The following is a 23,322-nucleotide window of genomic DNA, read 5'->3' as shown; positions in this document are numbered from 1 at the left end:
GAGCTCTGCTCTCGGAGGGCACTGCGGAGCAGGAGCAGTGGCATAGAGCTCAGAGCCGAGCTCTGCTCTCGGAGGGCACTGCAGAGCAGGATCGGTGACATAGAGCTCAGAGTCGAGCTCTACTCTTGGAGGGCACTGCGGAGCAGGACTGGTGGCATAGAGCTCAGAGGGGAGCTCTGCTCTTGGAGGGCACTGCAGTGCAGGACCGGTGACAGAGCTCAGAGCAGAGCTCTGCCCTCGTAGGGCACTGCGGAGCAGGGCTGGTGGCATAGAGCTTAGATCCGAGCTCTGCTCTCAGAGGGCACTGCGGAGCAGGTCGGGTGACATAGAGCTCAGAGCAGAGCTCTGCTCTCGGAGGGCACTGCAGAGCAGGATCGGTGACATAGAGCTCAGAGTCGAGCTCTGCTCTCGGAGCGCACTGTGGAGCGGGTCGGGTGACATAGAGCTCAGAGGGGAGCTCCAGTTCCCTTCTGAGCATTTTTGCATTTGGTGCTCCAGGATACGGTTCACTAGGCATTCTAGGGCACCAAAAGCACATGTAATGTTGGTAGTGACAGCAGTGAGCTATGATTAATGTATTTAACCAGTAAGGCTGAAAGACTATTTTTGAGGACAATGTTTTCTCTATGGGAGACAACTTCATTAGCGAATTGTCACCCCTTACTGTGTAACGGCTCCATCCAAACTAATTCATTTATCACAGATATCGTGCACTTTGTAATGATTCTTTGCTCCTCTCTCCAGATCTATTTTATTCTACTGCATCCCTTCAAATAATTTTCTCGCTTATTCCATCGCCTGTAGCAGAAATTCTCAGTAACAGGTTCTAGTCAAGTGTTTCATGATCCTTTCCGTCATGACACCAGTGACGAGTGTTGCTCTATATACCCCTAAACCCACCGTCATTTTTCTCACACTGATCTGAGCTATTTGAACGTGTTATTTATGGAACTCTCATCATTACAGGAAGACACGGGGAGGAGATTTGTCACAAAATATATAGCCCTTTTCATGTCTATAATAACCACAAAAACGTGTATATGCAAATTGACAAAAGTGGTCTTAATCATGGTTACACGTGTAACTACGACAATACTGATGCGTCAACTCATAAAATTCTCTTATTTATTTTAGAAATGGAGAAAACACCATAGTGCTACAGTGCTGCAGGGGTCATTTGTCAATGTAGAAAAAATTGTAGATGTTATGGATAACATATACTCAGGGGCATAAGATGCAATCACTGTGCCCTATAGCAATTATTTTTGGGAGTGTGGGGGAGGGGGTGTTGATGTTTGTGTACATTACCCCCCCCCCCCTATCTAGTCTTGTGCAGTAAAGTCCCTTGTGTGCAGTTCTGGAAATCTCTCGGATATTCTGGTAGAGCCAGCAAACAAGTAGTTCTGGAACTGAAAGGTTAAACAGAGCTTCACTGCGTAAGTGCTGGTCCTCTCGCATGATCCGTAGAGCAGTGGACTGTGTAATGGATGGACAGACAGATGACTATTGTTGCACTTTCATTCCCGAGCAATATCCCTGAAGTCGGGCAGCTAAACGTCACGCTCGGCCTGTCACCCCCAATTTCATAACACTGACTGCCCCATCTCTTGAAGCGGAGGTCTAAAATTAATGCAATGTGTTATTACATTTTTAAACATACGTAACATTTTTACGCATATGTCAAGATGGCATCTAATGCAATGCTCCTTTTGATGGGAGGCGCTCACTGCATTGTGGTGCTCCATGCTGAATGCAGATTAGCTGCAATAATGCATCTTATCCTGCAGCCAAATACTCAATGTCATTCCATAGGGAAGGATAGTTTGTGTGTGTGTGTGTTAGTTATAAGTCTTCACTATAGCCAGGGCCGGATTAACGGAATGGAGGCCCCTGGGCTAAGGGGGCCCCCATTCCCCCCGTGAGGCCCCCCCCCCGTTAGCAGACTGGCCCCCACCCCTGTCCCGATCAATAATTCTGCTGAGCTCTGTCAAGGGCCCCCTGGATCCCCGAGGCCCCTGGGCTGTAGCCCAGTTAGACCTCGGGTTAATCCGGCCCTGACTATGGCATTTAGTTCTTAAGTTTGTCTCATGCATGTGTTTAGTCTTTAGTACCTCCTTTACTGGGAGTCATTGCTCTATACCTTCTCTGTAAAGTATCGATTTTGTATCCCTAAATCCCTACACTTTATGATATCTTAAACACCTGCGCAGTGCATCTACTCTATCTCTCCCCATTCCATAGGTGTACAGGACAGAAGAGCTCCACCCACTGCGAAATATTACACATCAGCTTTCAGATTCAGTTAAATATAAACAATTTATGTTCTTTACATTCAGTGACAGACAGGCTTTGACAATAAATGTCACTAATTATCGTGAATCTTAACTTTCAATCAATGATCCTTTCCATAGGTCTGAGTGATTGACGTTGAGCGAGTGCACTGTCTCCTGAGCAACGGAAATTCTTTGTGCAGATTGATGGACTCTTAACAGACGTGAATGGATGGTAACCTCAAATAAGAGACATGCTGGCCATTGCTATGAGATTTCTTTGACCAATACCCGATGAAGCCCTATAGTTTCTGGCGTTAAACTGCTGGTTGTAAATACTCCACTACTCTTAACTTGGATCTGTGGTGGAAACAGAACCGTGCACTTTACCACCGTGTATCATATACTAAAATGTGTCTGTTGGGTTTAAATGTCCTCTAATTATTACATAACTGTAAATGATCAACGATCCGATACAGTTCCATACTTAATCATAGAACCATGCATGCACCACATTGGTTATTAAATATTGATATGCTATGGACACTGACCGAGCAGATGAGGTTGGCTCAGTGATTTGCCGATGCATCCGGACATTGTGCCCACAGTTCTCCTTTGTGCTTGTCTTGGCTTCTAATGGGATGTCGGGGGAGGTATGGCTGATCTTCATGGAGGACTCTGGGAACAGAGCGGGTTGTCCCAGATAGTTATCGCTGTAGTCATGCTCATTTGTGTCGCTGTCAGTATAGTTCAGGTGCTCATGTTCTTTACTCCCTTTCAAGCCTCGTTCTCGCCAAGGAATCCAGCAAAGTTTCCAAGAGACAAAGAGAGATACACCGAAGAGGGCCAGTCCACAGGCTGTTACCAACAGAGACAGCAAGCTCACCGAAACATCTAGAAGAGGGATAGAAGGTTGACATTGTAACTCAATGCTATTTGTCCTTCCGATACCCAGTCTCCATTCTAGAACATGACAGCAGATTCATATTTCACAGCAGAAATCTGACATTATTATTATTATTATTATTATCATCATTTATTTGTTAGGCGCCACAAGGTTTCCGCAGCGCCGTACATAATACAAGCAGGAGACCATACAGGGTGACATAGTACAGAGTAATAAACACAAAGTACCAATACTTCAGAACTCCGGGCAGACATATGAGCGAAGATGGAATAGAAGAACAGGTATGGAGACAGGAGGGGAGAGGGGCCCTGCTCATACGAGCTCACATCCTAAGGGAGGGTGGACAAACAGGCACAGGAGGAAACCATTAAAGTAAGGGAGAGAAAGGCGGGGCTGGTGGAGAGAGGGGAGAGCGAGAGAAGGAGGTTTGCGAAGGTGCAACAAGGTAAGGGTTAAGGAACAGGTGAGTTTTGAGTGCCCGTTTGAAGGAGCACAGACTGGGTGAGAGACGGTTGGAGCGAGGGAGGTCATTCCAGTGGAGGGGAGCAACTCGGGAGAAGTCTTGGATTCTGGAGTGGGAAGAGGTGATCAGAGTGGAGGAGAGGCGACGGTCATTGGCCGAGCGCAGGGAGCGGGCAGGGGTGTGAATGGTGAGGAGGTTGGACATTGACTTTAATCTCCTATAATTCTTTTATCAAAAAGGTATTTGTTGGTAAAGCTAATATTCCACCACTTGAGTTTGTGGAGGCTAATTATTATTATTAAAATACAAATATACAGTAATGAATGTATTATTTATTAATAGTTATTATGGGCTATGTAATCATTCACATCAGTCCCTGCCCCAGTGGAGCTTACAATCTATATTTCCTACCACGCACAAACACACTAGGGTTATTCTTGCAGATCGTGGCATTGAGCATCAGAGGGAGAGGGAAGGGGGGCGCAAGAACACGATTTGCAGGACCACAGAGGGAAAACCCAAAATGTTGACAAATATGTTGGGTGGAAACTGGAGCACCCAGAATAAACCCACACAAACACAGGGAAAACAGACACACTCAACACAGATAGGGCCCTGTTCGCAATCAAACCCATGACCCCAGTGTTGGCAACAATGCTAACCACTATGCCACTGTGCTAAATTGTCAGTGCGGTAAAAAAAAATGTACTCGTCACTCTATTTTAAAAAAATATATATATATCTCTGAGTCAGGGACAGAGTGGGGAAAGAAAGGGATTATTTTAAAATTTCAATTGGGTATATTTTAAGCGTGTGGCTCCAATGTACGAAAAAAGCCCTTATCTGGAAAAGCACTATTAAAGATATCTTTTTGTTTGTTTTTCAAAACGCACAACTTTTCAATGTAAATAAAAAAAAATGCACATTAAGACACATTCTTTCAAACAGGGAGATTGCAAACCACAATACAGATTTTACAACCTGGGGTCCTTTCAAACGGTGCACTGTATCAAGTTTGTAAATCTGCAAGAAATGGCGTAGTTCTCAATGACATGATTGGACAAATCGCATGTGTTTTGAGTATGATGCCTAATTGGATGCACAGCAAAGCAGCGTGATTAACTTACGTCTGCATCCACATACTGTACTGAATTTACACAGGAACACCCCGTTGACCACCTCCAGGGGCAAACGCAGGATTTGTAGAGGGGGGTTTCCACACCACGCCGCCAGTGGGCGTGACCAGCATGCATGGGGGCGTGACTATAATTTTAGACAGTGCTTGGCTGCTCTCCAACTCTTCCTATCCCCATAATAGACATGGGCAATGCTGCGTGCACTAATGTTAGGTGCACTCTACTTTTCAAGCAGAGCCATGTGAAGTGGGAGCAGAGTTCAGCTACCTCAAATATACAGTGCCCCAAGCACTGTATAATTGAGGGGTGGGGGGGGGGGTTTCCAGGCACTAGCCCCCCACCCCCACCTCCCCACCTCGGTTTGCCTATGACCTCTCCAAGCAAAAGTTCCACAACTATAAAATACGCTTCATACTTCTTCCAACTCTTCCTCCAATTTACCTTATATATATCAGAATCCAGAAACAACAAAGGTAAGGTGATCATACACAGGGTCACTGTGATTCTGGTAAAGTATTGAAGGAAGCAACTTTAGCCCAATAATTGATTCAGATCTAGAACATAATTTCATAGATTATTACTAACATATCTATTCTTATAAAATATTTTCAAAATTATTGGCTACTATCCACATATTGCTGAAGCAATAGTGAGAATCCTGAAAGAAAGCTCCGATAATAACTATAAACTGTTAAGTGAAACAACAATACAGTTTAACCTAAGATACATATAGTGGAAATGATATAAAGAGAAAATAGAGGGATTAAAAGCTACACTCGGAGTATTTTAATAATACGTTAATTCACTATTGCACTTTGTTATTTGATGATTTTAATATTATTTGCTTTTAAATATAAGTAATAAAAGTAATTTTTTTAAAGTTAATTGGGATTAGAAAATATCATTCAAAACAATACCATTATGAGACTGTTTGTGCACGACATTAAACAAATTCTTTTCCTTCCAACTCTTTGTGAAGTCTGTCACGAGCAAGGCCCTCCCTACCCTTTGTATTTATGTCTCCATTGATTTTGTCTACCTTGTTTGTCCCTGTTTTAGGTGTGTTCTTTTAACCACTGTTCACTGCAGAGAACTGTGGCGCCTTACAAATCAACAATATTAATAACATGCTCAACGCAAGGCTTCCATTCTACTGCGCATGTGTAAAACCAACATTATCGATGGAATATCACGCGTTGTCCTTTCAGCCCTCGGAATAGAATGATTCCAGCCCATGTACAGAAATGACCATTGCATGTTCTGGAATTGTATTTAGACTACACAGATAAATAGATATCTGAAGAGTTCATGGTGTTGCGGCATGTACTGTGTACTGTGTATCACGCTAGAAAGATCTACAGGATGTACATTATATAATTTAATAGCTGTGAAATTTGGTGTAGCAAATCCTGCATATCATTGAGTTCTGTTAAAGCAGAAATAAGATGATTCTGAAGTCTCTAAAGTGGGATTCAACCTCCACAAAATCTAATTAATAATGTATCCTGCATTCTTTCACACGCGTCGCTGATCTGTTGAATCAGCTTAACATGTTTCACTTACAGTTAATTTGCTGCACTTTCAAGCAGCCATTATCCTCTGCTATGTGAACGTACTTATCCGGCGCAGACAAAGACCTGCTTATATCGTGTTTTGTCTTTATCAGTCTCCTTCCCACTCACTCTGATACAAAATGATTATGGGAAATTGCTTTTAATTGGCTTTGTTCTCACATTCATTCAACTACTTGTTCTATTTTAACTATTTTATGCCACTTTCCCTATGTACCTATGGACTTAATGCTATTTAATCAGCTGTCAGAATAACATCTCACTGCTGGGAGACCAGTCCAAGTATTGGATCCAAATTCTGTTTCCTTCCGTCTTGTCCATTTTGTTTGAACTGTTACTGTCTATGCTGTGTGGGGCAGATTCAAATCGGGGCGGGAGGACATCGCGTCGGAGTTTTGACAGAAATTTCAGCTCATTTTGAGTACTAGCTGGCAAGGAGCGCAGCCGGACATCTAGGCGATATCCGGCAGCACCGTGCGGCTAATTGAAACTGAACCTATATGTTTCATGTGGTACCAAATGAATCATCATCATTTATTTATATAGCGCCACTGATTCTGCAGCGCTATAGAGAGAACTCATTCACATCAGTCCCTGCCCCCATTGAAGCTTACAGTCTAAATTCCTTAACATACACAGACAGACAGACAGACTGAGGTCAATTTTGATAGCAGCCAATTAACCTACCAGTATGTTTTTGGAGTGTGGGAGGAAACCGGAGCACCTGGAGGAAACCCACACAAACACGGGGAGAACATACAAACTCCACACAGATAAGGCCATGGTCGGGAATTTATCTCATGACCCCAGCGCTGTAATGCAGAAGTGCTAATCACTTAGCAACTGTGCTGCCTATATTTCTGTTTCATAAATTCAATATGCTGAGTTATGACTTTGCATACAACCCTATTGTGACAGGATATTAATGAAATCAGCACTGGCTTTCAAATGTTTGGCCTTTGACCCCTTTTCTGCAGTATCTAACCCCCATGGGCATCGCTAAAGATTCCCCAGACCCTAGCTATCATGTCCCACACACCATGTACAAATAAAATTTAAAATGTATTGTATGATGCCATTTAGAAGCCAAGAAGGGTATTAATTAAAGAAGAATTTATTTTTTTCTATTTATCATATCTTCCCACCCATTGCCAGAACTGTGGAGTTTTCATGTCTTGGAAGCAATGATGGGTTTAAGCTGTAACCATGCAAGAAAACAAATATAATGTATATACCATAACATACACTTGTACCTTTATTATCCAGATACTACAATACTCTTATCTACATCACAGAGCCAGATTTCATACCCACATTGTGAACAGTGGCTGCACGAAAAGCAGAATATTTATCTCATACATATTTCTGTGTGGTTAAGGCCGGGAAGTTCTATATTGATTACTTTCTCTGCAACGAGCCTTGATAGCTTCACAAGTGTTCCTACTTGACATCAAATATTTATAGCAAAGTGAATTATACAGCTATACGTTAGACTTGCTCACTCTGTTTTCTGCAGCAGAAAAGGGGTTAATGAAAGACACTTATTACAACGACCGGTCAGAATTGTTTTGGGTCTCAGGTAGACGGATGATGTGACAGAATGGGAGGAGCCAATATAAAACATTAAGTCACACGCGCATTTGTTAGAGCAATGTCACAGCGTCCAGCAGCCGTACCTGTCTACTTTGTGTGCCTGTGTGGCCGTGTGAGTCACAGAGACATGTCGGGCAGTGATCGGAGTGTCTTCATTGTATGGGGCGTTAAATATGATTTTGCAATCCATACAATCAGGTATCCCAACCTGTTGCCCGGTCAGAGTGTAGCTTGGTACAGTTCTGCCAATGAATATGTCCAGAGATGCAAATTTTACATCAACCAATAATTTCACCCCCACCCCTGGCAGAGCTTCCCATTTATTTTTAGTACTAACAATTTGTAGATTATTCAGTTTACACTCTCTAGACATCTTCAGGACATTACAGCTATCCCTTGACACAAACCTATAAATATATTTTGAAGAGCCGCTTATACCTAGAAACCTGAAATAGCCCCAAAAACAGAATCATTTTTAGGCTAATTTTTGTCCTGTCCCACCTTAATTGCACCCCTGATTATGACAAATTTACAGAAATAACCAAAGATGTTTGAGAAACATTTGTGGCGAATAGAGGTGCTTTATCCGGCCGCAAATTCTCTCTCTAATACTTATCCGAATTTAAGAGGAAATAAAACAATCAATGTAAGCTCAAGAAATTTGATCAGGGTTGACCTGATTGAGCTGGTTAGACCATATTTAAACGAATCCAAACAGATTTGCACTTTGAGCTTGAATTGATACATTTCAATTGTTTTTAATGGTGGCTCGAAAAGTGAACTTCGAAATTCAAATATTGTGCACTGCAGCTTATTTTTAGTCATTCATAAACCACTGAGAAAGGATTTAAGGCTTCTCCAAAGTTGGTTAAACACTGGCTTTTGTATTAGTAAGTAGAATGTTGCAGTATGTACTGGAATATTAATTGTTTTTAATTACAATTTCTTTTTCCACTTTTTAATTTTGCTTGTAAATTGTTAGCGAGATCGCTGAAATACTACCGCTCCAAAAATATTACCGTTAATACGGTAATATTGTGCGTAAATACCGTTAATACGGTAATTTACTCGCTGGATTTCAGCTCGAGATATTACCGTATGAACGGTAATATTTTTGGAGCGCGAGTATTTCAGTGATCTCGCTAACAATTGAATACCCCCCCTATGTGTAACATGTTTAATACTTTTTGTTTCATGGGAGATGTTTGTTTTCTGGCTTTATAAACTCATATAATTCATGCTTGAAATTATATCATGTGGTATTCACATTTTGGTATTGATTTTTTTTATGTATTTGTATATTCGCTCAATATGGTTAATTGATTTTTACCTAATTAGTTATATTACCTGATTATCTCTGTTCTTTATTTTTTTTTTATAAACGTCTGTCGTCATCTATCAGCCAACATTTAATAATATTTAATGTTGTGAATGAATTTGATTGATTAATGATTGATCTTGTGATTCATTATTATACATTTTTTTGTACTCAGTGATATGCTTTATTTTGTGATCTCATTATGCCGTCTATAGCATGCTATCTGCGCTGGTAATGCGCCTGAACTTCACGTATATGTGTAGTTAACATCCTGCTTGACCCATGTGAAGTGGACGTGATGGCACAACTACCATGCCTCTGTGTCATTGGCATCTGCATCATTAATGGTATATAAATGGAAAATCTATGGGCCTGATTCATTAAGGAAAGTAAAGCAAAAAAAAAAGTAACTTTGAACCTAGGCAAAACCATGTTGCATTGGAGGTTGAGGTAAATTTAAACTGTGGGGATAGATTTGTAATTGGGGTAGGGCATGTCCTAGATCAACTTTAAATTTCAAGGTACAAATAAAGCCATCAGGTATTTGTGTGCTACATGAAAAATCATCCAGTGTTTATCTTATGTGCAATATAATATACTAATTTGCACCCCTTGCATTGTAACATGGTTTTGTCCAAGAGAAAACTTACTCGTTTTTTTTGCCTTACTTTCCTTAATGACTCAGTCCCAATATGTATAGTTGGTAATAGTGGTGTTTTGACAAATGCCCAAACTTGTGACTTTAATGGGGATTCTGCACCTAAATAAAGGCAAGATAATATTTTATATTGACCTCAACAGTTTGCTTTTATGTACTACCTATCCTTTATGTCTTTATGGCATCCAATGCACAAACTAGACCACATTCTGTTTACTACTATACAAAATAAGCCCCTGTCTTATTCCTGGTCCACAGTAAAGAGACGGTTATGGTGGGTAGTTCTTTTTCAGCTCTATGTACAGGGGCTAGGGGACAGGGGGGCATCTGCCACCCCCGGGCTGGTCTCAAAGTGGGATACCCTAATAGGCTCTTGAGCAGAATCTCGCCCCCCTGGGCTAAAGTTTGCCTGCCATCCCCTGTCTACGTATACCTACGTTTAGTTTGCGGAGCGGTTTCCTGAAAGCGGAGAGTAGGCGTGCCCAGGTGTATTAGTGCAATGGCTTAAAACTCTCTGTCTATCTCACAGACTAGCATTGCCTTTCCAATTATGCCACCACCAAGGTGTTTTGCGAAGAGCTGACACTCTTACCCAGGAAGCCTTCGGTTCTCCATTTAAACTAATCTGTTACAATTTACTTGCATCGGAGTTATCACAAACCCCATGTTCTCACTGTGTTTGCATGGGGGTTCCCCGGTTTCCTCCCACGGTCCAAAACAGACTGGTAGGTTCATTGGTTTTTGACATAAACCCTAGTGATTGTGCGTTAGACTGTAAGCTCCAATGGGGCCGGGACTAATGTGAATGACAGATATTCTCTTTAGAGTGCTGTGTAATTGATGGAACTATATAAATAAACAATAAAAGTAAAGATTGCATTTCCCAATAAACTGATTACCTAGAGTTCATTTGGAAGTAAAAATAAATACCACAATACAACAGTTTCCAGTCATTGGAAATAATGAATGAAAGTACAGTGTACACAGAGGTAAAAGAGATATTGTTAGCTATGCAGCCTAGGATTACTTTATCCCCCTTCCGCCAAACGGAGAATGTACAGCTGAAATTTCAGGACCCTACACCTATTCTGGTCTCCATTGCATGGTGAATGCCTATAATTTTGCTGCTACTGTAGACAAAGGGAAGTCAACTGAATGAAGGCAGTTGAACCTTTTTCATTCAGAGATCCATATTCCTGTCACTCTTGTGGTAATCAGTGATGTAACTATATCCCATTGCTAAATATTTGCTTTTACTGTCCAGGAGACATCAGTCTTTCCCTTATGAGCGTGCTTTTGACAGGTCTACAATAACAAACAATTTTTATATATTAAATCAACTACACTATATGGGGTACTTGCACTATCTAAAATTATTTTACAGTCAAAAGGTTTAGAAAAACAGACGTGAGAAGCTCTGTGCTGGCCAAAAGCTTAACTATTATAGTAGCAGGGCTGCAGCAGCTAGTTGAGGGGGCCCTCTTTTCCAGTCCAAAACACCATGGATCTGATTCATTAAGGAAAGATAAGCAAAAAATTGAGTAAGTTTTCTTACTCAAGTTTTCCAGACAAAACCTATTGCTCACCACCGCCGCCTCTCTGCTCCGCCTCCTCCCCTCCACCCACTAGTGTCAGTGACTGGAGGGGAGGAGACGGAGCAGAAAGGCGGCGGTGGTGAGACAAGGTAAGAAAAGACGGGGTGAGGGGGGAGGAGGGAGGAGGGCGCCGATTTTCTGCGGGGGGGGGGGGGGGAGAGGGCGACGATTTTGCCTAGGGCGCCATGGACCCTAGCACCGGCCCTGTATATTCTACATCGTTGGAGTTCTTTGTGGAAGATATCTTTGATTCACCACCAGATGGGTTTTGATGTGCTGTGCCTAAAGAAATTATCTTGTAAGCGCTCACCCTGCGGGGATTCCTTCACGTGGTTATTTTCATCAGTTGGCCACTCAGATCACAAGTGGAAGAGGGACTAATCACCTAAAGGCATTTTAGACACCTATCCATCTGTTGGGACTTTACTGCTCCAAATATAAATCTGTCCAAATATTTTAAATTTACCTCCCCCTCCAATGCAACATGGTTTTTGCCTTACTTACTTTTGCTTAACTTTTTTTTAATTAATCAGGCTCCATGTGTATATGCAAGTTTTTCAACACAGGGTGGTACATGGGGGCCCTTCCAAAGTTTACTATGGGGCCCACAAGTGTCTGTTACACCCTTGATGATCACCCAGCAGCCAAAGAAGTTTTGGAAGATGATTGTTTAGTTGTCACAATCCCGAGAAAGTCAGAGAGTGAAATCTGCACAAAAAAATGAAGTAGAATTGTATCTGACTCACTTTTCTTTCTCTTCTAAAGCACCTTTCATTCTATTTCCTCTAAACGTCTCAACATAGCAAAACTTTAAAAGCAAAGATGATCTCATGATATTATTATTAATTTCAGTGTCTAGACTTTTCTTTGTTAAACAGTAAAGCAAGAGAAAAAAAATACAGAAAAATACAATTTCCAAAATGGGATTTTGTTGTGAAACTAGCACAAAAGGAAAAAAAAAAAAAGGTAAAATTGGATGATAAAAGCTTCTACCTGAAACAGACAATGACAAAGGAGATTTTACTTTGAATGTCTACACAAATACAATTTAAGAATGGAAAAGGTCTTGTGCTGGGTTCCCTCTACTTCTAAAGAGTAGGATATTTCGGCAGATAAGATTATATCCAATTTGATAAGAAAAGGGTAATACAATTATGTAATTTAACCAGATTAAAGAAACAGAACATTGCAGAACTAGATGTTCTAAATCTGTGTAAGATATGAAAGGAGGTTGATATATAACAGACTTCAATCAATGCAGATGGAGCGTACTTTCCACAGACAGCGAGTTTATACATTTCTTTGACCGTACAGCGAGCAACGTATCAACATCTTTCCTTTAAAGTGGTCCTGTCTCCGACTTTTAAAAGGGCTGCACCGAGGAAATAGAGTCAGCACCCTACACCCCCTCCTCGTCTTTCTCCTCCTCCGATATGCTCATACTTGTCAGTTTTTCCTCATTGGCATCAGGGAGATCCCGGGGGAGGTGGGCGTGCGGGGGCGGGGCTTAACAAATGACATTATTTTGACCCAGCCCCATAAACACTTGTCACAATTTTGTCCAAGTACAGCAGGGAACGGGGCCAAGAAGACGCGATATTTGCGTCATTAAGCCCCGCCCCCACCACTTATCTATTGTGGGTGCGAGAACCGGGAGGTTTCTCTGCTCTCCCGAGAGCCCAGGAGGTCTCCCAGAAATGTGGGAGTCTCCCGGACATTCCGGGAGAGTAGGCAACTATGCATTAAACAAAAGCAGCTAATGAATCTCTAGAGACTGACGTGTCTTTTACATTTCTGTCTCCATTACTGAAGTCATGTTTTCTTACCTGTCAGTTTTTGATTAAATCTTGGTCTCCATGAAAATGGCCACCTCCATAGGCATAAATACATGGACATAGGACACAATTTCTGAACAGTGTCATCATGCCACAGATGGCGAAGCCAACCACGTCTTGTACTGGCTCAGCATGAGGGAGAATGCCAGACTCTTCAGGGAGTGAGGGAGATCACCCCTATATCAGGGAGTCTCCCTGACATTCAGGGAGAGTTGGCACCTATGGATATGCAGAGTGACCTCTTTGCGTTGTGCAGAGGAGGGCATGAGACGCGGGAGTCGGCTGCCCCCATTCCGCCTTATTCTCTGCATTTTAACAAAGCAGTGATTAAGAACAGGAGCAGTAGCATGGGGGAAGGGGGCACATGTGAAGGCACAGCGGCCCGCAGGCCATCTGTCCTACACCACTGCCTGTAAGTGTAACCGTCACCTACATACAGCCAAGGAGGCAGTGGTAAGGGACACCCATCATCTGCCCACGACCTTCATCATCATAGGCAAAATTAGCTCATGTGATTCCCAAGGCAATTGCAACCCATCCGCCACACACAGTCTAGTGACCTCACACCAACTCTTGCAGAGATCTTGCTTTCTGCCACCATGAATAAATAGAATCATTTATTTGTGACCGACACACACCTAGCACCCCAGTGATTTTAGCCTTTAGCGTCTATGCCTGCTTTAGTGAACAGATGGCAAAGCAATGGTTTTCCTAAGTGAACCAGCTTTACTTTTATTCACTTAATTCTACGTCAATTAATAGAGATAGAGAGACATTCCTCTATGTGTGATTCTTTGTCTTGGCACATTGCCCAGAATGATACAAAAACAATAGGACACAAAATGCATCATTCAATTAACAGAGTTTTCAGAATGTTGCCATAACAACAACAACAGTCAAGGTTAGCCTGGTCCAAGGTAACTAGAATAAAAAAATGAATGTAAAAGAAAAAAAAGTTGGTACAGGTGAATAGGTGCTTTATATAAAACATATAAGTGTATACAATTGGCACTTCTGTTAAGTAAAGTCAATTAAATGGGCGTTTGCTTTTGCATTTACAGTCAAATATAATTATAAAACCCATCATTTTCTTTATGAAACATCCCGATCATTCAGTCAGTCAACTACAACATTGATCCTTTCAAATTTAAACTAAGCAACACATAGTTTAGCAAAATTCGTGTTGATAATAGACAAATCCTGTATTTCAGTTTTAATGGGACATTAATGTTTTTTCACTGGAAAACAAAACACAGATCACAGAACAATTTTATTACATTATACAGATAAAAAACAAAATAATATTATTAATTGTTATTACTTGTTTTGTAAACACAAGTCATCTAATCCTGAAAAAAACACAAGGCCCTTCTGGGCCTTGTGTGTGTGTGTGTGTGTGTGTCTATATTAGGGAGTGTGTGTGTGTCTATATTAGGGAATTTAGACTGTAAGCTCCAGTGGGACAGGGACTGATGTGAGTGAGTTCTCTGTACAGCGCTGTGGAATTAGTGGCGCTATATAAATAAATGATGATGATGACTAAGGGCTAGATTTACTAAAGGTTTGCTCAAACCGCCGCTTTTTCCGGCAGTTTAGAAACCACCAGATTTACTAAAGCCCAAACCGCCGTCAAAATGGCCAGAAATGAAATTTTTCAAAACCACCACTTTACAAACCGCCGTGGCAATTTCAACAATGATGAACATACAAACAGCGGATTTACTAAGCTGGGGGTTTTCTAAACAGCAGCAAAACAGCCATCCAAACGGCCAAAATAAAAGAGGTGGTTGTGAGTGGGGAGATTGCTCAGACTGCTGCTGTTTGAGCTATTGTGCCATTCAGAAGATAAGAGAAAGCACCATTGACATCTAAAATATTTGGAAAATCATTATTTCTTGATAAAGGGATAAAATTAATTTAATATTAACTTATGGGGATTTTTTTAAAATATTTTTTTAAAGGGGCACTATTATAGCATTATATTATGTGGGAAATGTGAATATATAATATTATTAACTGATTGTTATGTTTTTATGTGGTATATAACTGACACATGGCTTCGCATGTACGCTCTGTGCTTTGCCTTTGAAAACAGCAGAATTGAAGAAAAATTAAATAAAATGCTAAAATACTTATGATGTAGGGAAAGTACAATGAAGGCTGATTCTTAATTGAAGCAAAATGAGAATTTCATCTCAGGTGACACAATCTCAGTTTGCAGAGGACAAAGTTCTCAATTATCTCACTTGTCCCCTGGTGTCTTGTCTTCTCCTGGTCTCCTTCCTCTACATACTGAATATCTGAATTCCAGTGCACTTCTGGATCATTGATTTCAGGTGAAAGTTTGGTGTGGCAGCAGCCGTCTATACTTTCTTATGCAGTCTAAGCATGGTGACTGACAGCATGAATATAGGTAGCAAGGAGCAAGCTACTCTACTTCATCATCATCATCATTTATTTATATAGCGCCACTGATTCCGCAGCGCTGTACAGAGAACTCACTCACATCAGTCCCTGCCCCATTGGAGCTTAAGGTCTAAATTCCCTAATATACACACAAACAGACAGAGAGAGCGAGAGAGCGAGAGAGAAAGAGAGACTAAGGGCAATTTTAATAGCAGACAATTAACATACCAGTATGTTTTTGGAGTGTGGGAAGAAACCGGATCAGCCAGAGGAAACTCACGCAAACACGGGGAAAACATACAAACTCCACACAGATATGGCCAAGGGCGGGAATTGAACTCATGACCCCAGCGCTGTGAGGCAGAAGTGCTAACCACTAAGCCACCGTGCTGCCCTACTTGCAGTGTCACTGTGATGAGATTGTAGGAGGAAGCGTAGCGCTTGGTGCCACATTATCATTATCGTTTATTTGTATGGTGTCACAGATTCAGTGGCATCTGACATAGTAGTACAAATATGACATACATGACCAGTAGACATAACAAGTAGATGGGTACAGAGCAGAATAATACATGCATGGATGCAATTAACAGAAAACAAATTGCATGACTTACAGAAACAAATCAGCTTCAGACATGACTGGGACAAACAAGGAAGACAGACTGGACAGACATGAGACATATGTTAGAGGACCCTGCACATGAGAGCTTATATTCTAGTGGGAGGGGGGAGTGGGAAACAATAGGAACTAAAGGGACAATAAGTTTAGCAGTCCAGGTCGGGAGCAGAAGAGGTGGAGGCCACACAGTTGAACTGGCAGGAGGGTGGGTTGAAGTGGTCATAGAGTAGGTTGAAGTAGGTGAGAATATTGAGCTGGGAGAATGGGGAAGAGTGAATCCAGGTTGGAGGGGAGTACAGAGAGGAAGATGGTGCTGTGTGGATAGACATGGAAAGCAGTTAGCATAATGTGGGTATAACCACATGGTAATACATATGAATAGATTGGATATACTCAATTTACTTTAATAAGAAACAAGGTTTGCAAGTGGTTCATTAAATCAGAAGTGATCTTAACGCCCATGCTAGCAGATCAGTAAGGAGAGTCCAGGGCAGGTGCTTGAGGTGGAGGCTAATAGGACTCACTGCAGTGTTGAATATCGTCCTCCTTGGAGCAGTGATATCAGATAGAGTGTTCTCTTCTTTTTTAACTCAGGTATAACTCTGAATTATGCTATATTAATCTTGATACACTTGTAGCTAACACACTTTGAACTAACCACACTAGCTATACAGCCAACACTGGCTTCAAACCACTATACACTGCTTATATTTACTTAACAAACACATGTGATCAGTGACTTCTGGTCAGCCCCCAATAAACTCCTACAACAGAGCAATAAAAGTATTAAACAAAAAAGCAGTGAAGTTACAACATACCATGTATTAAAAAAAGCACTTTCTTAAATTTAGTTCTGACACAGGGGAAATAATGGTAACTATCCATCCCCTGTTTTCACCAGATCTGAAGGACTGTGTTCTTAACACTGCAATAAGATATCAAGATAAGAGGAGGCAGGTAGCATAAAGATGAGGATTATCTGGAATATAGGTGTTAACTTTTACTCGTATTCCGGGGCTCGTTGACTCTAATTTATAGACCCAACCATCACTAACAGCACCTGAATTTGTGGGGTTAGATAGGGTCTTGGTCACTTTCAATGAGAGGTATGGATGCTATAAACTGATTTCCAGCAAATTGAATGAGGGAATATCCACACAAATACTTTCACTATAGAACGGACTAGTTAATATCTGTTAGGTACTTTCCGGGCCAGCATATTATTAGGTCCAGCTGACTGAGCATTTCATATCTTCCCCTTCTGAGTTCTGCCCCTGTGCGGCTGCAATTTTGCTGGTGCTCACCCTTGTGCCTGACGTTATTTGTTTCTCAATTGGCATTCTGGCATGCTACATCCAAATAAGCCCAGACCTGGCATCAATTAGTAACCAGTTATAGGTCCTATTGTTTATCTGGATATATTGCTGCTAGCCCTTGGATGTACTTTGACCATTGGACCTACACATGTCACAAGTAGACATTACAAGACTGCAATCAGTTCAGTGAAACCAGCTAGAATGCACCTTACACTGAATAATACCCAGAGGTACTATTTTGGCTACCATGGTAGAAAATTGCTCTACCTGATGGACCAGAATGAGGTCCAGGAGGTGCTCACAATGGACTATAATGATCCATTGTGGCAAGAGGCCCATTTTGATACTCTGCTCGTGGATAAGTAATAGACATCTGTTAGCAGGAGTCCCAGACATCCACCCATGTGCTGACAGGAACAAGGTGGGATGACTTGGACGTCACTCTTCCTCCTCTGATTGTCATGGGTTCAAATAGTATGTTCACTTTCAAGAAACACTGTGGGATCCGGACTGATGGATGGACTGGTAGTGTATACCTAATGCCCAATACACCCAATTTTATGGTCAGACCAGCTGTAGACACAGAGGCTTAGAGCTAAAAACTTCCAGGTGACTACAGATAGACTGATATACCATGTATCAGATGTGGTGAAAGCACATCTGAAATGTTGATTTTTAATTGAACATCCGTTTGTTCGTCTCTGTGGTTTAATCAAATTACAAGCTTGGCCAGAACAATATGTACGTTATGCTGGGCTCTGTATTGTACACTGGTCACCAGACAATGGCCATTTTACCAACTTTGCCTAATGTGCCAGAACTACTTGTCCCACCACTGTCTACAAAATATAGAACAACAAAAAAAATTAGACAATTAATAAAAAGTGCGTAATTATATAGACTAGTTGGTTCCATTTGTCTATCTAATTTTATCTTTCTATGTAAATTATAAGTTATGCACCTAATAGATGTTTTTCCATTTTAATTTGACATATTTAATTGCAAATGTAACACTCCGATTCAACAATTTCCAAAGTAAGTCATATATAGCAAGAGATATATGTAGGATTTTTTCCAGCCTCATCTTGCTAGTGAATATAGGACACGGTGACAGATTTTATTAGGTCTTTGAAAAGCCGTGGATGAGTCCTCTGGTTTCGAAGCTTCATTCACTCACTATCAAGTGATCCCTAATGGTACGAAAGTCATAAAAAGTTTATTGCAGTGTCAGATTGTGTCAATGTCTAAGTTGGCATGTCAGAGCGTATCACCGCGTCTTACCGTGAATGTGCCTGTGTGTATGTGTGCGACACAACTGGTGAGCTCCAAATAAATGAGTAAATCAAGCTCAACTATTGCCAGTCTCTTATCCTGCCACATTTGTTTTGTTCTGTAGGATAGGAATCTTCTGACATTAATTAACCACATGATTAAAATTAGACTGCGTGAAGCACCCCGTTTGCTTCACTGCAGAGATCTGTTAGGGTAGATGCGAATGCATCAAGTTATGAATTATCTGCAATAATATGCTCACAATATGCTGGGCCTGATTTATTAAGGATCTTAACTTGAGAAACTTCTTATTTCAGTCTCCTGGACAAAACCATGTTACAATGCAAGGGGTGCAAATTAGTGTTCTGTTTTGCACATAAGTTAAATACTGACTGATTTTTCATGCAACACACAAATACTTGATAGTTTATTTGTACACTGAAATTTAAAGTTGATATTTGTGTGCTACATGAAAAAAACAGTCAGTATTTAACTTATGTGCAAAACAGAATACTAATTTGCACCCCTTGCATTGTAACATGGTTTTGTCCAGGAGACTGAAATAAGAAGTTTCTCAAGTTAAGATCCTTAATGAATCAGGCCCACTATGATGAAAGGATTACATGTGTAGCGTGGGCACGCCTTGCTTCTCTGCCACTTACTTTCAGTGTTCACATGCTCAGATTTTACTTTCATTTATATCTTCATACATCCAAATTATTTTATGTGAATTTGACTTCTGGTCCTGAAATGCTGAGAAGCATGTTGCTCCTGTGCAGCTAAGGATTTTATTTTTTTTCCCTTAGATTTTGCTTTTTGAAGTGTGAAGAAGATGTCACCTGTGCTAAATTTAAGAGGTGGCAGACTGGCACAAAATGTATGTGGAAGGATTTAAACAAAAAATAAATAAATAATGTACTGAAAGATGAAATATACTCAATAAAAACTACTCTATTGGGCCAATTTATCATTGGCTGCAACCCACCCTCCTTATTAATTATCATCCCTTATTTCAATGATAATGGACCATATAATGCAGTCATTTATCAAAATATCATGACGGGCCAGCACATACAATAAGAGATTGTCCCAGCAATGGCTTTTCTATGCACAACTCCAGGATCTGACCTGGAGTCTTCAATGCGCAGGAGCGGTTTCATTTTCAGCATTGATTACACAGACCTGTTTCCTGTTATGTAGATATTGTTCAGCTCCAATCTGACTCACTGATAACAGCCCCTGTCTTCAAGTCTTTGCAAATACAAGGTTCTGGCAGGCAACACATCTCAACTCTCTGCAGCAGTCTAGCTCTCAGCAACAACATTTGCCTCACTTTTCTTCACAACAGCATGCAAGAAAAGCGTATTTTTCACAAAATGTCTCCTCAGTACTCACTCACTCTCTGAGACTCCCCCTCTCAACAGTCAGTCTCAAAAATCTGGGAACTTTCCAGCAGCCTTGATTCTCCCTAGGTCCCATATTCTCTCCTGTATCATGCTGTGACACAGTCCTGTTCCACAGGGTCCTAGCGCTACGCGGTTTTCTGGGTATCACAGGTATGATACTAAATTATGCCTAAATCAGCCATCAACAGTCTTTTCTGCATGGTTTAAGACTTAATAAATGGGCCCCAATATCACTTTATATGGGGTTATATAATTTAGAAACAATAAATCAAAATCTCCAGTAAAATCTTTTCAATTGGCTTGTGCTGCTCCTCAAAATTCCCATGCTCTGAAAGATGAAACCTAGCATCAATATTTATAACATAACGAAGCAAGCACAATAGTGTAATACTGTTTATTGTTAAACGGTACTCGTACCTTTCACATTGTGCATGTTTAATTACAGTTCATTAGTACAATCTTATTTAAGTGACTATAAAGTTGAATTAAATTTATACTCACTAGGTTAGGGTCAATAATATATATATATATATATATATATATATATATATATATATATATATATATATATATATATATTACTGCATTATGATAGTTTTTTGCTCTCTATGGACTTCCATATACAGTATTCCACTTATTATACCCCTGGGGAATGCCTCAAGACCTCTGATACATTTCATTAAAGGTATACACAGTGGAGTTTATGAGCACTCTTTAACATCCAATAAAAAATATTATACATCTGTGCACCCTTCCTTCATTCATATATAAATGATGTGAATTGGCAGATTTAAACATGGGTTTCCACTACCTCAGAGGACATGGGATAAAGTCCTGTGAAGAGTAGCTGCAGAGATCTTCAGAGCTTATTTTGTGCCTTATAAATCACTCTAATAGGGTGTGTGTACAACGTCTAATAATTTTTAATCATTCCATCATACAATACAATAAGTGCTATATGTATATCATCTATATCAAGAACACCATAAAATAAATTTTAGGAGCGTTGCAATTTCCTGGCTGCCATCCAATGGACTTATTTACCCCACTGAGGACAATCAGATGGTCTCCTCTCCTTGGTTATTTCTTTCTTGACATTTTAGATACAGTATTCTTAGACAATAGAGATTAGCCACTTTGTACAAGACTTTACCTTTCTGGATTGGTACTGATTACTCTGCCCTCTGGCTGAGCCCGCCATCGCTCATCAGGACAGGATAAATAATGGGTAATGTAGACTTGCCCCAGACATGAAGACCTCATATTTGAGGATGACTGACCTTCTACCATCTTACGCCTTTTCTAATTCATTTGTTCAGCATGAAATAATATAACTGTCTGGGCAGGCCGCAGGTTGATTTAGCTGCTGAACACGACAGAATGAAACCCTCATTTACATGACAGTTTTTTTTTTTATTTAATTCTATAAACTCAGCTGGTTGTGTTAATTATATAAATAGAATTATATACTTATACAGTGAGGATAACACCTAGAGAAGAGAAACGAGTCTGTTTATTATTATTATTCTTTATGAAGATACTTTTCAACAAAAGCAACTGTAATAAAATAAATGAAATACTAGAGATACTTATTTTGCTAACATTCAAAATTCAAATTTGACTACTTAAATATGAAGTCTATGTAACCTATAAAGGCAGACAAGCAATTAAAATAAGTAATAAATCCTGTATATTCTAATACACAAGTGTTATTAATATATGTGTAAGCCTCTGTACAATACGGTAAGATATAAGTAATTTGTCAGCCTCTACCAGCTCCGTGATCTAATAACTTATCAAATGATCAAACAGTCAAACAATATATCACCTCCAGTTTGTCAGGAAACCGCTAGTAACCCCTACCTTTAGGGGTCACAAACCTCACTCTGCGCACTCGTGACTTGGGAGTTTACACACAGGATTCCAGCAATTCAATCTTATACTCACCTATCCCCATACTTGCCAATCTTTCCTCGTTGGCTTCAGGGAGGTCCCGGGGGAGATGGGTGTGCAGGGGCGGGGCTTGATGAAATGCATCATTTTGGCCCCGCCCCTAAACGATTATCACAATTTTGGCCAATTACAGCAGCGGACGGGGCTAAGTTGATGCGATATTTGCGTGATTAAGCCCGCTCACCCCTTATCTAATGCGGGGGTGGGTGGACTAAAGTGTTTAAGCACTTAACCTTAGGGCTCCCCACATTGCCGCTTTAAATTTGTATTGACAGCCGTCGCGATGACGTCACCCCGCACTGGCGAACACTTCTTCAACCGGATTGGCTTGCTTTCAGCATTGTGCTTCCATCCGTGATCTCCAGCGTCGGGTTCAAGGTAAGTGTCTTTATTTTATATTCGGATTTTAATTATTTTGCTTTTTTTTTTTGTAGGAATTGCCCCTGTCGGAATCGTATAAACGATTACCACCGCCTTGTATACATAGGCTATGCAGATGTATTCATAAGTAACACCATCGTCATCTATTTATAAAGTGCCACCAATTCTACAGCGACGTACAGAAAATATTTGTCAGTTTCTGCCTATTGGAGCTGACAGTCTAAATTACTTAACTCACACCTGAATATTATGCATAATTTTGACAGCAGTCCAGTAATTTACCAGTATGCTTTTTTTTGGAGCGTTGGAGGGGATAGTAGCCAATTAACCTAATAGTATGTTTTTGGAGTGTGGGAGGAAACTGGAGCGCCCAGAAAAAACCCACGCAAACACGGGGAGAACATACAAACTCTACACAGATAAGGCTCCCAGCGCTGTGAGGCAGAAATGCTAACCACCATGCTGCCCATACCATAAAAGTCTATGAGGGTATATTTACTAAACTGCGGGTTTGAAAAAGTGGAGATGTTGCCTATAGCAACCAATCAGATTCTAGGTTTCATTTTGTAGAATGTACTAAATAAATGATAACTAGAATCTGATTGGTTGCTATAGGCAACATC

The 23,322-nt window shown here is 40.7% G+C and overlaps 1 protein-coding gene across 2 annotated transcripts in view; it reads right to left on the bottom strand.

The window, feature by feature from the left end:
* The window catches only part of SYT9 (synaptotagmin 9), a 111,212-nt gene that overhangs the window by 68,060 nt on the left and 19,830 nt on the right, over window positions 1-23,322 (bottom strand). For both annotated transcript variants that reach the window (XM_075188074.1, XM_075188073.1), the window contains exon 2: window positions 2,822-3,164. In XM_075188074.1, coding sequence (XP_075044175.1) covers window positions 2,822-3,164 — 343 coding nt within the window. The remainder of the gene's footprint in view (window positions 1-2,821; window positions 3,165-23,322) is intronic.

Source organism: Mixophyes fleayi, chromosome 10 (assembly GCF_038048845.1).
Source record: "Mixophyes fleayi isolate aMixFle1 chromosome 10, aMixFle1.hap1, whole genome shotgun sequence".
Taxonomy (NCBI): domain Eukaryota; kingdom Metazoa; phylum Chordata; class Amphibia; order Anura; family Limnodynastidae; genus Mixophyes; species Mixophyes fleayi.
The sequence above is the reverse complement of the archived record's forward strand: the minus strand, read 5'-3'. Positions and strand labels throughout refer to the sequence as shown.